We start from the raw sequence: 15,000 nt of genomic DNA, 5'->3' as shown, positions 1-15,000 counted from the left end.
TGATATATATATATAATTTCTTATTACACAAGTTTAGGTAGTTAGTATCTCTTCGTTTCACTCAGTTTTCTCCTGTTTATTTATTTAGTTCCCACTGAACACGATCCTGGTCAGTCTGGGATTGAATTGCTAATTTCTCCACACAACATTTCTGACGTGGTGACATACCTTCAGCAGTGGTTTCCCCTCCTTCTCCTTGTCGTCAGCATCTAGCTTCACATCCAATTTCTTAATCAGCTTGTCGGCCGTCTCTTTGTTAAAATTCATGATGGCATCGAACACCTTTGGGTTTTTAAAACGAGATGAATGTGAACGTCACGTTATTTATTTCAGATGTGCGTGCTACACCTCTCTAATATATTTCTTAACTGAAAAAAACCCTCCAGTCATTATTAATCCATTTTAGATCCTTGGCATAAACAAACCTTAAAGATGGGATCCAGGACGAGTTGGCAGAATGTACGTGGGAGCTTTTCCCCAGCAGCGTTGGTGGCTGATTTGCTGAACTTGCCACATGAAGGGTCGAAGAACCTGGAGTAACACACATGATGATCACCAACTGACCTGTACTCTGGAGTCATTGCTGGACACAGATTAAGCCTGGTCCTTTTTCAAAGGAGATTCTCCATTGAGTTGGTTTTTTAGTCAGGACCAGACTTAATCTGTGTCTGGAAAACTGACTCAGAACCATCCACTGAACAGTGCTCTCCTCCTTCTCTCCTCTCTCTCTCCTCCTTATCTCCTCCTTCTCTCCTCTCTCTCTCTCCTCTCTCTCTCTCCTCCCTCTCCTCCTTCTCTCCTCTCTCTCTCTCTCCTCCTTATCTCCTCTCTCCTCCTCTCCTCTCTCTCCTCCTTATCTCCTCTCTCCTCCTCTCCTCTCTCTCCTCCTTCTCTCCTCTCTCCTCCTTCTCTCCTCTCTCCTCCTTCTCTCCTCTCTCTCTCCTCTCCTCCTTTCCTCTCCTTCTCTCTCTATTTTTTTCTCCTCTCCACTCACTTTTCTCCCCACAGTTTCTTCATCATGTCCTCCACCTTCTTGCAGCGCTCCTCTGGGTTCATCTCTGTTTTTTGGTCTCCCTTGGCTGTGAACTTGGCCACGTACATCTCAGCAAACTGCTTCAGAGTGAAGGCCCAGCCGTGGAGGCCCGAGCCAAAACCCACTGTGCCCACCATTGGGTCCACCTACACAGGGAAACACGGAACAGACGCATTAAGGGGATCGAACTAGTGATTCTCTGCTTTGCAAACACACGCGACTGCCAGCTTTCAACATACTTACAAACATACATGTAACATACTAGCCAGTTGCCCCACCGAATATTTATTTTGCATTTCAGGGACCAAGTGAAACAATTTCGAGCTGTGGCGTGGTCTTACTGTACCATCTGAACTCTGTGGAGTGGTCTTACTGTACCATCTGAACTCTGTGGAGTGGTCTTACCGTCTTAACTCTGTGGAGTGGTCTTACCGTCTTAACTCTGTGGAATGGTCTTACCGTCTTAACTCTGTGGAGTGGTCTTACCGTCTTAACTCTGTGGAGTGGTCTTACCGTCTTAACTCTGTGGAGTGGTCTTACCGTCTTAACTCTGTGGAGTGGTCTTACCGTCTTAACTCTGTGGAGTGGTCTTACCGTCTTAACTCTGTGGAGTGGTCTTACCGTCTTAACTCTGTGGAGTGGTCTTACCGTCTTAACTCTGTGGAGTGGTCTTACCGTCTTAACTCTGTGGAATGGTCTTACCGTCTTAACTCTGTGGAGTGGTCTTACCGTCTTAACTCTGTGGAGTGGTCTTACCGTCTTAACTCTGTGGAGTGGTCTTACCGTCTTAACTCTGTGGAGTGGTCTTACCGTCTTAACTCTGTGGAGTGGTCTTACCGTCTTAACTCTGTGGAGTGGTCTTACCGTCTTAACTCTGTGGAGTGGTCTTACCGTCTTAACTCTGTGGAATGATTTTACCGTACTCTGTGGAGTGGTCTTACTGTACTGTCTTAACTCTGTGGAGTGATCTTACTGTACCATCTGAACTCTGTTAAACACTGACCATGATGCTGCCCATCGGTCCGCCCTCGTCCTCTCCATAGGTGGCGATGATGACGTTGACGTTCTCTACGATGCGCTGGAAGGTGGCAAAAAGTGCGTCGGGTTTCAGCTGCAGCTCCAGCAACGCCCGGTCCATCTTGTTCATCATCAGAACAGGCTTTATCCGTTCTGCGATGGCCTGTCGCAGCACTGTCTCAGTCTGAACACACACACCTGCAAGGGAGGGGTTGGTACAGCACCACCTTAGAAGGGCTAGCATTAGTTCATCAAGGTGCTTGCAAGTTGCAACAAGGCCGTAGGCAGAAGCTAGATGGACTAGATGTTTTGTTGTATTGTTTGTCAGTGTTCAAATCTGTCATGATACGTGTATAATAAATAATAATACATGGTATTTAATATAGCGCTTTTCAAGGACACACAGTATAATGCACAAAGGCCGAAGGGCTGTCATGGTTATTGGACACAGTATGATGTATAAAGGCCTATCATGGTTATTGGACACAGTATGATGTATAAAGGCCTATCATGGTTATTGGACACAGTATGATGTATAAAGGCCTATCATGGTTATTGGACACAGTATGATGTATAAAGGCCTATCATGGTTATTGGACACAGTATGATGTATAAAGGCCTATCATGGTTATTGGACACAGTATGATGTATAAAGGCCTATCATGGTTATTGGACACAGTATGATGTATAAAGGCCTATCATGGTTATTGGACACAGTATGATGTATAAAGGCCTATCATGGTTATTGGACACAGTATGATGTATAAAGGCCTAATTGTTATCATGGTTGACTGTTGTACTACCTATTGTTGTTTACTAACCGGGATCCTACTCTAAAAAAAACTACAACTTATAAAGGCTTTATAGGGCATTTGTAAAGTATTCATAAGCACAGTAAATAAAGATGTCACAAACCATTAATAAGCAAAGTCATACTATATAAAAAGGTGAAATAATTGTGTTGCCAAATGTGGTATAATCCTTTTGCTTACCCTCCAGAATAACTAGCAACGTAAATGTCGTTTTTATGATCTGAAAACAATATTTGTCTAAATGATTAGAAAATAAATACAGTTAGAAAATACATGTGTGCTTTTTTGAAGTATATTTCAAAGTTACAAATATTTTAGTGTTCGGAGCGATCTCCATTCCTGACGTGTTCGTATCTGAGGTCCTCCAGCACACTATTTGTGGTTCTTTAGTTGTATACTGTTACAGTACGTGCACACTTTGTAGTTAAGGTTGTATACCGTTACAGTACGTGCACACTATTTGTAGTTCTTTAGTCGTATACTGTTACAGTACGTGCACACTATTTGTAGTTATTTAGTTGTATACCGTTACAGTATGTGCACACACTTTGTAGTTCTTTAGTTGTATACTGTTACAGTAGGTGCACACTATTTGTAGTTCTTTAGTTGTATACCGTTTGTAGTTATTTAGTTCTATACCGTTACAGTACGTGCACACTATTTGTAGTTCTTTTGTTGTATACCGTTACAGTACGTGCACACTATTTGTAGTTCTTTAGTTGTATACTGTTACAGTACGTGCACACTATTTGTAGTTCTTTAGTTGTATACCGTTACAGTACGTGCACACTATTTGTAGTTCTTTAGTTGTATACCGTTACTGTACGTGCACACTATTTGTAGTTCTTTAGTTGTATACCGTTACAGTACGTGCACACTATTTGTAGTTCTTTAGTTGTATACCGTTACAGTACGTCCACACTATTTGTAGTTCTTTAGTTGTATACCGTTACAGTACGTGCACACTATTTGTAGTTCTTTAGTTGTATACCGTTACTGTACGTGCACACTATTTGTAGTTATTTACTTGTATACCGTTACTGTACGTGCACACTATTTGTAGTTCTTTACTTGTATACCGTTACAGTACGTGCACACTATTTGTAGTTATTTAGTTGTATACCGTTACAGTACGTGCACACTATTTGTAGTTCTTTAGTTGTATACCGTTACAGTACGTGCACACTATTTGTAGTTCTTTAGTTGTATACCGTTACTGTACATGCACACTATTTGTAGTTCTTTAGTTGTATACCGTTACTGTACGTGCACACTATTTGTAGTTCTTTTGTTGTATACCGTTACAGTACGTGCACACTATTTGTAGTTCTTTAGTTCTATACCGTTACAGTACGTGCACACTATTTGTGGTTCTTTAGTTGTACACCATTACAGTCCTTGTGAGATTTCTAATGTATGTATAACAAAGGCCAAATAACCTTGAACTTTAAGTATCATGGGCTGTTATTGGGGTGTGAGCGAGCCAAGCATTGGATGCATTGCAGCCAGGACACTACACTTGCTGCACAAAACACAAGACGGTGTTCAAAACAGCACCCTAGTCCCCATATCATAGGTCCACTACTTCAGATCAGAGCCTCGTGAGTTCTTCCAAGTTGTTCGGGATCTGGCCAAAAGTAGTGCACTATATAGGGAATAGGGCGCCATCAGCCCTTCCTTGTCATACCTGAGACGCAGTCTACTACAACTAGTGCCCCGTCAGTGACGCGGAGAGCAGCTGTCACCTCGGAGGAGAAGTCCACGTGACCGGGAGAGTCTATGAGGTTAATGAGGAAGCCAGAGCCATCCTTGCACTGTTTGATGAAGGCCAAGTCATTCTCAGCCAGTTCATAGTACAGAGAGATGGCTCTGCAGGGAGGGAGGGACGACATGTAACCATCGTGACCATCGTACATTTCATGTCTGTCTCTCAATCACTCTCACATCGTGGTGTATTAGGGTACAGGATACCAGGGATAGGGCAAGGATCTCAAAGTAGGAGTGAGTCAGTTTTGTCTTTTAGGTTCATAAATGAATAGGATTTTAGGTCATTGGTGATGTGGGCAATACTATTCAAATGCAGGTTGACTGTTGAACAACTACCTCAGATTCCCAAAGAGAATATTACCCTTACAAGGTTACACACTTATAGTAGAATAGGGGGAAAGGGACATATTGTTGTTAAAAAAAAACATTTGTATATTACACTCTGAGGAGGACGAGGTATATTGTCTTGAGGGAACACATACGTTGACTTGATGGTGATGCACCTCTCCTGCTCGTCTTTCCTGGTGTCTGTGAAACGCGTCTCGCCAGCCCGGGCGCCGGCGATGATGCCAGCCTTGCACACCAGGGAGTCTGTGAGAGTGGACTTCCCATGGTCCACGTGGGCGATCACAGACATGTTCCTGATGTTGGACTTCTTGTCCATGATCGCACGGATCTGGTCTACTGTAAAATTCACCTGGAAAAGGGGAGGTGAGATCTGGTCTATTGTAAAATTCACCTGGAAAGGGGAGGTGATCTGGTCTATTGTAAAATTCACCTGGGGAGGGAAAGTGAGATCTAGTCTACTGTAAAATTGATCTGGTATACTGTAAAATTCACTGGAGAGGTGAGATCTGATCTACTGTAAAATTCACCTGGTGAGGGGATTGATACTGGTCTACTGTAAAATTCACCTGGAGAGGGGAGGTAAGATCTGCTCTACTGTAAAATGTACCTGGGGAGGGGAAGTGAGATCTAGTCTACTGTAAAATTGACCTGGTGAGAATGATCTGGTCTACTGTAAAATTGACCTGGTGAGGAAAATGATCTGGTCTACTGTAAAATTGACCTGGTGGGGAGAATGATCTGGTCTACTGTAAAATTGACCTGGTGAGAAGAATGATCTGGTCTACTGTAAAATTCACCTGGTGAGGAGAATGATCTGGTCTACTGTAAAATTGACCTGAGAAGGTGAGGAGGTTGGGTGGGGAGTGTTAAATTAATTCCAAAGCCAATAGCCTAATCATTTGCTGCAGTAACCTATAGGCTATGACGCATCTAAGAGAGGACACTATAACCCCAGCTTGTACACCTGCATGGTGTCATTGTAACAGGTGCATTTGTTTACAATGACAAGACCGTTTCTAACCTGTAGCCCATGTAGTTTACTGGGCCTGTGTCTAGTTTACAGGGGCAGGCAGCGTTGCCCAATGTGAGCACATGAAACTTTAATACGGCCATCTCAGGGAACGGCGTGCTTGTGCTATTTATAACACGGGGCCGGGGTAATGGTATTCTGTCTGACTGTACCCCTGCATTGGCACGCACATTAGGCCCGAGGCCTACCGAAAAGAACACTATTTAATTTCAAATGAAACACTACGAGACGAGGTGTTGTTTACAGCAAATGCATTCAGTTAGCCTGCAGCAACTAACTCAAGTTCCACAGATTACTTTAGTGGCTTGTTGATAAATAGCCTAGTCACATTACATAGGTCATGCTTTACTTCGATTTGTAGAACGAATAACATATTTTGTTAACGGTGTGACATGCGTTCAATAATCACAGCATCCTTATTAGGCTAAATAAGCAACGAATACATTCTATTTCTGTTTCGTCTGATAACCATTTGCTAAAATTCTGCATACGTCATCGACAATAATACTAAAAAATATATTAATTTGAAAACCGTCGCTTTTAGAAGAAAGACAAATATAGTTAATGGCTGTAATTTGTCCAAACATGTTATATAGACTTACCATGATTGCGATTCTTTATATCCCCAGCCTCAGCCGGTTGGTCCTCTCTTTCGGGGTGCTAGAGGGAAAGAGAGACTATGACGCACTGGTCTTGGTTAAATTCTGCGACAGCCGGCACTCTGGAAGTCATGTGGAATATGTCACGAAGTGTCATATGGACCCGAACTGAAATTAAAAGAGATATTAGCAGAGAATTTTTGTCGTCACAGATCTAGGCTATGCAGCATGTTAGTCTCTCAGAGATGTGCGAGGGGACTGAAGATTTAATATTTTGGCTACTACAACTAAACAAAAAATATAAGCGTAACATGTAAAGTGTTGGTCCCATGTTTCATGAGCTGAAATAAAAGATCCCGGATATGTTCCATATTTCTCTAAAATGTTTTGCACAAATTTGTTTTACATCCCTGTTAGTGAGCATTTCTCCATTGCCAAGATAATCCATCCACCTGACAGTTGTGGCATATCAAGAAGCTGATTAAACAGCATGCTCATTACACAGGTGTACCTTGTGCTGGGGACAATAAAAGGACACTTTAAAATGCGCAGTTTTGTCACACAACACAATCCCACAGATGTCTCAAGTTTTGAGGGAGCGTGCATATTGGCATGCTGACTGCAGGAACGTCTGCCAGAGCTGTTGCCAGAGAATTGAATGTTCATTTCTCTACCATAAGCCGCCTCCAACGTCGTTTTAGAGAATTTGGCAGTACGTCCAACCGGCCTCACAACCGCTGACCATGTGCAACCTAGGATCTCCACATCCTGCTTCTTCACCTGCGGGATCGTCTGAGGGCCCACCGAATGTCTGCACCCCTGTCCAGTCATGTGAAAGTCATAGAATAGGGGCTAATTCTTTAATTTAAATGGACTGATTTCCTTTTATAGTTTGAAAATGCAACCTTTGTGGTTGCTAGACTTGACATATTAAATGGAAATCCGAGACACAGCAATTAGTATGATATGTTACGTTTTGTATGGTATTTATTAATTTGTGGATGAATTCCGGAAGGAAGAAAAAAATCCCATTGTGAAATAATGCTTTTTAGCCTGTTCATTGATGTTAATAACAGTCGATTGTAAATAAATTTGACTGGTCATGCTTATCGGTCTATAGGTTCATTTGTATAATTTTGTGGAATTAAATTGGCACTTGTGTACAGTATATTCGTTTATGTATCTTATCGCACTTGTACAGCATACAGATACAGAGCCTTTGAGTGGAAAATATGTCAGACAGCATAAGAGCTGCTCCTGTGTTGCTTTCAAGACAACTGGGAACTCTGGAAAATAGGAGGAGGTCAAATCATGATGTCAGTGATCTTCAGGTCACAAAAGCTCTGACGAAGCCCGTGAGGCCGATACGTTTAGCTCTGACGAAGGCCGTGAGGCCGATACGTAAAGCTTATTAAAGATCAGTGATACTATCAAGAGCAGTGTGAGGTTTCCTTTTTTCCTTCATCGCGATCTTCAGGTCAGAAATCTAGAAAGAGCCCCGAGTTCCCCAGTTGGAGATTGTTTTCCCCCAGTTCCTAGTTGTTTTGAATGTGGCATCAAACGGCAACTGGAAGGCAAGCTGCATCAGCGAGTCACACACCACTTTGCAATGAGCTGGAGGCAGTATGCGTTTTCAAAACCATTTACTTAACTGTTGGAAAACTGAACGTTTTAATTCATATTATGAGCCATGTCTTACCTTGCTTCAAAGTAATTTCACTCCCGAGTGGTGCAGCGGTCTATGGCACTGCATCTCAGTGCTAGAGGAGTCACTACAGACCCTGGTTCGATCAAGGGCTGTATCACAACCGGCCGTGATGGGGAGTCCCATAGGACGGAGCACAATTGGCCCAGCGTCGTCCGGGTTAGGGAAGGGTTTGGGCGGGGTAGGCCGTCATTGTAAAATAAGAATTTGTTTTTAACCGACTTTGACTAGTTAAATAAAAGTTATATAAAAATACATTTAAAAAGCCTATTAGATCTCCTGTCTAAATTACTAATGGAAATCTCTGTCATAAGAAAGTGGCCTTTTGACAACAGGTATTTTCCTGCTAATTGCAATATGGACAAACATTTGCATGTAGCGGACTGCTTGTGTGCATTGCAGCGCTTTATAATGTAAATAAATAATAGTTTAGCAACATTTTAAGCTAAACGTTCTGATCTGTTGCATTAGACGCTAATTTAACATATATCTTTTATTTTTAAGTAGCCTAGGCCTACTGGTTGTATGAATTAGGGATCTATCATCTCACAACTATCCCAGAGTCTGTTTTTCTCAACAAGCTGACCAATAGAATAGGTAGCCTAAACTTTTCTACTATAGTAGATTGACAAAGGCTAGTGATTTCGCTGTTAGTTACTGGTCTTGTTGGCTGAGGAAAAGTAAACGTGGACAGTTATTTTAACACCTTTCAAAGTGCACATCAGAATTTGGTAAGAAGGACCTCATCATTGCATCCTCCACTTGTGTGACCCTCCTGGTCCCTCAAGTCAGTGAGTCAACACAGGAAGGAGCAATGGATGGATAGTTCATTTATTTCCAAAGCTGCAATGATGGGACACGCAAAGTATGGATGAATGATCAGTAGTGACGGGATATAAATAGCACTCCCACAGCAATTCTACATTAATCAGCCCTATAATATACTAACAAAAAAAACGATTGAAATGTCTATCAAAGTCATTGTGATCGTATAGTGGATTTAACAATTTCTAATAATGACTCATTTACAATAATAACAAGAAATGCGTCGTTTCCATGTTTAATCTCATATTTACAACATCAAAATAGACCATCATCCATTTTAATATTCAAAAATGTCAAATTAACCTTAAAAGTTACTCAATGTCACCCTCTGGTGGTGAAGAAATATAATACACCTAGAATGTTCCACATATTTTCCTAAACGAACAAAACCAGGATAATACGAGTTTATAAAACATATACTTTATACATTTGTCATAAATTACCTGCAATGATGGGACACACACAGTACGGATGAATGTTCAGTAGTCGATGGGATATAAACAGCACTCCTAAAGAAGATGCATTTTCCAGTTAGCTACCAACTTCAACTAGGGAACTCTAGCATAAAAACCCACATGGAAAACAGAGATTTGACAAATAACATATAAAGAGTACCTTTATTGATGCCAAACCAAAGAGTACCTTATTTGATGGAAAACCAACAGCAGAATAACATAAACATAAATCGCAAATGTACGATGTGAAAGGTGTATTTTATGATGTAATGTCAACTTTATACATTTCCCGGGACCATTTAATTTTCACCTCACCCAGTAATTCTCCATAAATCTGCTGTGGATTACCCAGAATCCCATACATTATGTACTAAATGTATTAGACAATGTAAACACACTCATCTACCTGGAGGTGGCGTAAAACCCATTTTATGCAGGAATTTAACAATTGAATTACGCGGTTACACTGGCATGTTCTGTTCATTTGAATGACCATCTTCTAAATGTGATGTCTGTCTTTCTGAGCGCCGTGGGCGGACGCCCTAATAAGGTCACACATGATGTTGCCAGTTAAATGTCCTTGAAGAAAAAGAAACGCACACCTATTTAGACGAGGTGCTGGCTAGCGGAGTAGAACACTTGAAAATAAAGGAGAGCCGCACACTCTAGGAGCTCAGATGCAAAAATGTAATATCCACCACCACATTTTCCTAATGCAAACCCTGGTGGCTAGGTGGCTAACGTTAGCTAGGTGGCTAACGTTAGCTAGGTGGCTAACGTTAGCTAGGTGGCTAACGTTAGCTAGGTGGCTAACGTTAGCTAGGTGGCTAACGTTAGCTAGGTGGCTAACGTTAGCTAGGTGGCTAACGTTAGCTAGGCTAGGAGTTAGGTTAAAGGGGAAGGGTTAGCTAGCATGCTAAGTAGTTGCAAAGTCGCTAATCAGTTAAAATTCTAAAGATGTCTGTGATGACATTCAAACACGCATCCTATGGGTTGCTAGACATTTGCGTTAAATGACCAACCACCCTAATAACCTTCTGTCTTATGTAACCAATTGTAACATATCATGAGTGTCCCGGATTTACATTTACTATGTTAGGTCTAGTCTATGAGACCAGGCTGGGTTGACGGTTTCGTTCCACCTTGTGCCTTACAAAAGAAGCTCCATACGAAAGTTCTGTGTACTAATCTACTTTGGGCCATGTTGTGGTAGTTGATATGAATTGTCAGACACTAGGTGGCAGTGTTGGCCTTTACCTCAGTGTATCAACAGCGCTGTAGATACTGAGTCAAAGAGAACATCTTTGACAGAGCATAATATCATCCAGAAATAGTCAAATGAAAGCAGTAAAACATGCACATTTTTGTTCTAGCCCTGCACTGTCTGATACACCTGAGTCAATTTGTTGAACCAGGTGTGTTCATCCCGGAAATAGGCTATTAATGTCAAGGTCAAAGGTCAAAGAGCTAACACCAAGGACAGTAGTGTGCTTAACACTATTTTTTGCTGTTTTCAAACCAAGCTGATTGACCCCCATAAACAAACAGGGTGACTGTGTCCCCCCCTATGGACCCTGACTTTTACAAACAGGGTGACTGTGTCCCCCTATGGACCCTGACTTTTACAAACAGGGTGACTGTGTCCCCCTATGGACCCTGACTTTTACAAACATGGTGACTGTGTCCCCCTATGGACCCTGACTTTTACAAACAGGGTGACTGTGTCCCCCTATGGACCCTGACTTTTACAAACAGGGTGACTGTGTCCCCCTATGGACCCTGACTTTTACAAACAGTGTGACTGTCCCCCTATGGACCCTGACTTTTACAAACAGGGTGACTGTGTCCCCCTATGGACCCTGACTTTTACAAACAGTGTGACTGTGTCCCCCTATGGACCCTGACTTTTACAAACAGGGTGACTGTGTCCCCCTATGGACCCTGACTTTTACAAACAGTGTGACTGTCCCCCTATGGACCCTGACTTTTACAAACAGTGTGACTGTGTCCCCCTATGGACCCTGACTTTTACAAACAGGGTGACTGTGTCCCCCTATGGACCCTGACTTTTACAAACAGGGTGACTGTGTCCCCCTATGGACCCTGACTTTTACAAACAGGGTGACTGTGCCCCCCTATGGACCCTGACTTTTACAAACAGTGTGACTGTGTCCCCCTATGGACCCTGACTTTTACAAACAGTGTGACTGTGTCCCCCCCTATGGACCCTGACTTTTACAAACAGTGTGACTGTGTCCCCCTATGGACCCTGACTTTTACAAACAGTGTGACTGTGTCCCCCTATGGACCCTGACTTTTACAAACAGGGTGACTGTGTCCCCCTATGGACCCTGACTTTTACAAACAGTGTGACTGTGTCCCCCTATGGACCCTGACTTTTACAAACAGTGTGACTGTGTCCCCCTATGGACCCTGACTTTTACAAACAGTGTGACTGTGTCCCCCTATGGACCCTGACTTTTACAAACAGGGTGACTGTGTCCCCCTATGGACCCTGACTTTTACAAACAGTGTGACTGTGTCCCCCTATGGACCCTGACTTTTACAAACAGGGTGACTGTGTCCCCCTATGGACCCTGACTTTTACAAACAGTGTGACTGTGTCCCCCTATGGACCCTGACTTTTACAAACAGGGTGACTGTGTCCCCCTATGGACCCTGACTTTTACAAACAGGGTGACTGTGTCCCCCTATGGACCCTGACTTTTACAAACAGGGTGACTGTGTCCCCCTATGGACCCTGACTTTTACAAACAGTGTGACTGTGTCCCCCTATGGACCCTGACTTTTACAAACAGGGTGACTGTGTCCCCCTATGGACCCTGACTTTTACAAACAGGGTGACTGTGTCCCCCTATGGACCCTGACTTTTACAAACAGTGTGACTGTGTCCCCCTATGGACCCTGACTTTTACAAACAGTGTGACTGTGTCCCCCTTATGGACCCTGACTTTTACAAACAGGGTGACTGTGTCCCCCTATGGACCCTGACTTTTACAAACAGGGTGACTGTGTCCCCCTATGGACCCTGACTTTTACAAACAGTGTGACTGTGTCCCCCTATGGACCCTGACTTTTACAAACAGTGTGACTGTGTCCCCCTATGGACCCTGACTTTTACAAACAGGGTGACTGTGTCCCCCTATGGACCCTGACTTTTACAAACAGGGTGACTGTGTCCCCCTATGGACCCTGACTTTTACAAACAGGGTGACTGTCCCCCTATGGACCCTGACTTTTACAAACAGTGTGACTGTGTCCCCCTATGGACCCTGACTTTTACAAACAGTGTGACTGTGTCCCCCTATGGACCCTGACTTTTACAAACAGTGTGACTGTGTCCCCCTATGGACCCTGACTTTTACAAACAGGGTGACTGTGTCCCCCTATGGACCCTGACTTTTACAAACAGGGTGACTGTGTCCCCCTATGGACCCTGACTTTTACAAACAGGGTGACTGTGTCCCCCTATGGACCCTGACTTTTACAAACAGGGTGACTGTGTCCCCCTATGGACCCTGACTTTTACAAACAGTGTGACTGTGTCCCCCTATGGACCCTGACTTTTACAAACAGTGTGACTGTGTCCCCCTATGGACCCTGACTTTTACAAACAGTGTGACTGTGTCCCCCTATGGACCCTGACTTTTACAAACAGGGTGACTGTGTCCCCCTATGGACCCTGACTTTTACAAACAGGGTGACTGTGTCCCCCTATGGACCCTGACTTTTACAAACAGTGTGACTGTGTCCCCCTATGGACCCTGACTTTTACAAACAGGGTGACTGTGTCCCCCTATGGACCCTGACTTTTACAAACAGGGTGACTGTGTCCCCCTATGGACCCTGACTTTTACAAACAGTGTGACTGTGTCCCCCCCTATGGACCCTGACTTTTACAAACAGTGTGACTGTGTCCCCCTATGGACCCTGACTTTTACAAACAGGGTGACTGTGTCCCCCTATGGACCCTGACTTTTACAAACAGGGTGACTGGCCCCCTATGGACCCTGACTTTTACAAACAGTGTGACTGTGTCCCCCTATGGACCCTGACTTTTACAAACAGTGTGACTGTGTCCCCCTATGGACCCTGACTTTTACAAACAGTGTGACTGTGTCCCCCTATGGACCCTGACTTTTACAAACAGTGTGACTGTGTCCCCCTATGGACCCTGACTTTTACAAACAGGGTGACTGTGTCCCCCTATGGACCCTGACTTTTACAAACAGGGTGACTGGCCCCTATGGACCCTGACTTTTACAAACAGTGTGACTGTGTCCCCTATGGACCCTGACTTTTACAAACAGTGTGACTGTGTCCCCCTATGGACCCTGACTTTTACAAACAGTGTGACTGTGTCCCCCCCTATGGACCCTGACTTTTACAAACAGGGTGACTGTGTCCCCCTATGGACCCTGACTTTTACAAACAGTGTGACTGTGTCCCCCTATGGACCCTGACTTTTACAAACAGGGTGACTGTGTCCCCCTATGGACCCTGACTTTTACAAACAGTGTGACTGTGTCCCCCTATGGACCCTGACTTTTACAAACAGTGTGACTGTGTCCCCCTATGGACCCTGACTTTTACAAACAGGGTGACTGTGTCCCCCTATGGACCCTGACTTTTACAAACAGGGTGACTGTGTCCCCCTATGGACCCTGACTTTTACAAACAGGGTGACTGTGTCCCCCTATGGACCCTGACTTTTACAAACAGGGTGACTGTGTCCCCCTATGGACCCTGACTTTTACAAACAGTGTGACTGTGTCCCCCTATGGACCCTGACTTTTACAAACAGTGTGACTGTGTCCCCTATGGACCCTGACTTTTACAAACAGTGTGACTGTGTCCCCCTATGGACCCTGACTTTTACAAACAGGGTGACTGTGTCCCCCTATGGACCCTGACTTTTACAAACAGGGTGACTGTGTCCCCCTATGGACCCTGACTTTTACAAACAGTGGTGACTGTGTCCCCTATGGAACCCTGACTTTACAAACAGGGTGACTGGTCCCCCTATGGACCCTGACTTTTACAAACAGGGTGGACTGTGTCCCCCTATGGACCCTGACTTTTACAAACAGTGTGACTGTGTCCCCCTATGGACCCTGACTTTTACAAACAGGGTGACTGTGTCCCCCTATGGACCCTGACTTTTACAAACAGTGTGACTGTGTCCCCCTATGGACCCTGACTTTTACAAACAGGGTGACTGTGTCCCCCTATGGGACCCTGCCTTTTACAAACAGGGTGACTGTGTCCCCTATGGAACCCTGACTTTTACAAACAGGGTGACTGTGTCCCCCTATGGACCCTGACTTTTACAAACAGTGTGACTGTGGTCCCCCTATGGACCCTGACTTTTACAAACAGGGTGACTGT

At 43.9% G+C, this 15,000-nt stretch overlaps 1 protein-coding gene across 1 annotated transcript in view; it reads right to left on the bottom strand.

Annotated features, from left to right (window-relative positions):
- Positions 1 to 6,668, bottom strand: part of LOC120038005 (elongation factor 2-like) — a 20,245-nt gene extending 13,577 nt beyond the window's left edge. Inside the window, exons 1-7 of the mRNA XM_038983950.1 lie at positions 6,610 to 6,668; positions 5,112 to 5,326; positions 4,550 to 4,731; positions 2,037 to 2,248; positions 995 to 1,179; positions 426 to 531; positions 169 to 282 (exon numbers count right to left, since the gene is read on the bottom strand). Coding sequence (XP_038839878.1) covers positions 169 to 282; positions 426 to 531; positions 995 to 1,179; positions 2,037 to 2,248; positions 4,550 to 4,731; positions 5,112 to 5,326; positions 6,610 to 6,612 — 1,017 coding nt within the window. The 5' untranslated portion in view covers positions 6,613 to 6,668. The remainder of the gene's footprint in view (positions 1 to 168; positions 283 to 425; positions 532 to 994; positions 1,180 to 2,036; positions 2,249 to 4,549; positions 4,732 to 5,111; positions 5,327 to 6,609) is intronic.
- Between the last annotated feature and the right edge of the window lie 8,332 nt (positions 6,669 to 15,000).

Source organism: Salvelinus namaycush, unplaced genomic scaffold (genome assembly GCF_016432855.1).
Source record: "Salvelinus namaycush isolate Seneca unplaced genomic scaffold, SaNama_1.0 Scaffold203, whole genome shotgun sequence".
Lineage (NCBI taxonomy): Eukaryota > Metazoa > Chordata > Actinopteri > Salmoniformes > Salmonidae > Salvelinus > Salvelinus namaycush.
This window is presented reverse-complemented; position numbering and strand designations above follow the sequence as displayed.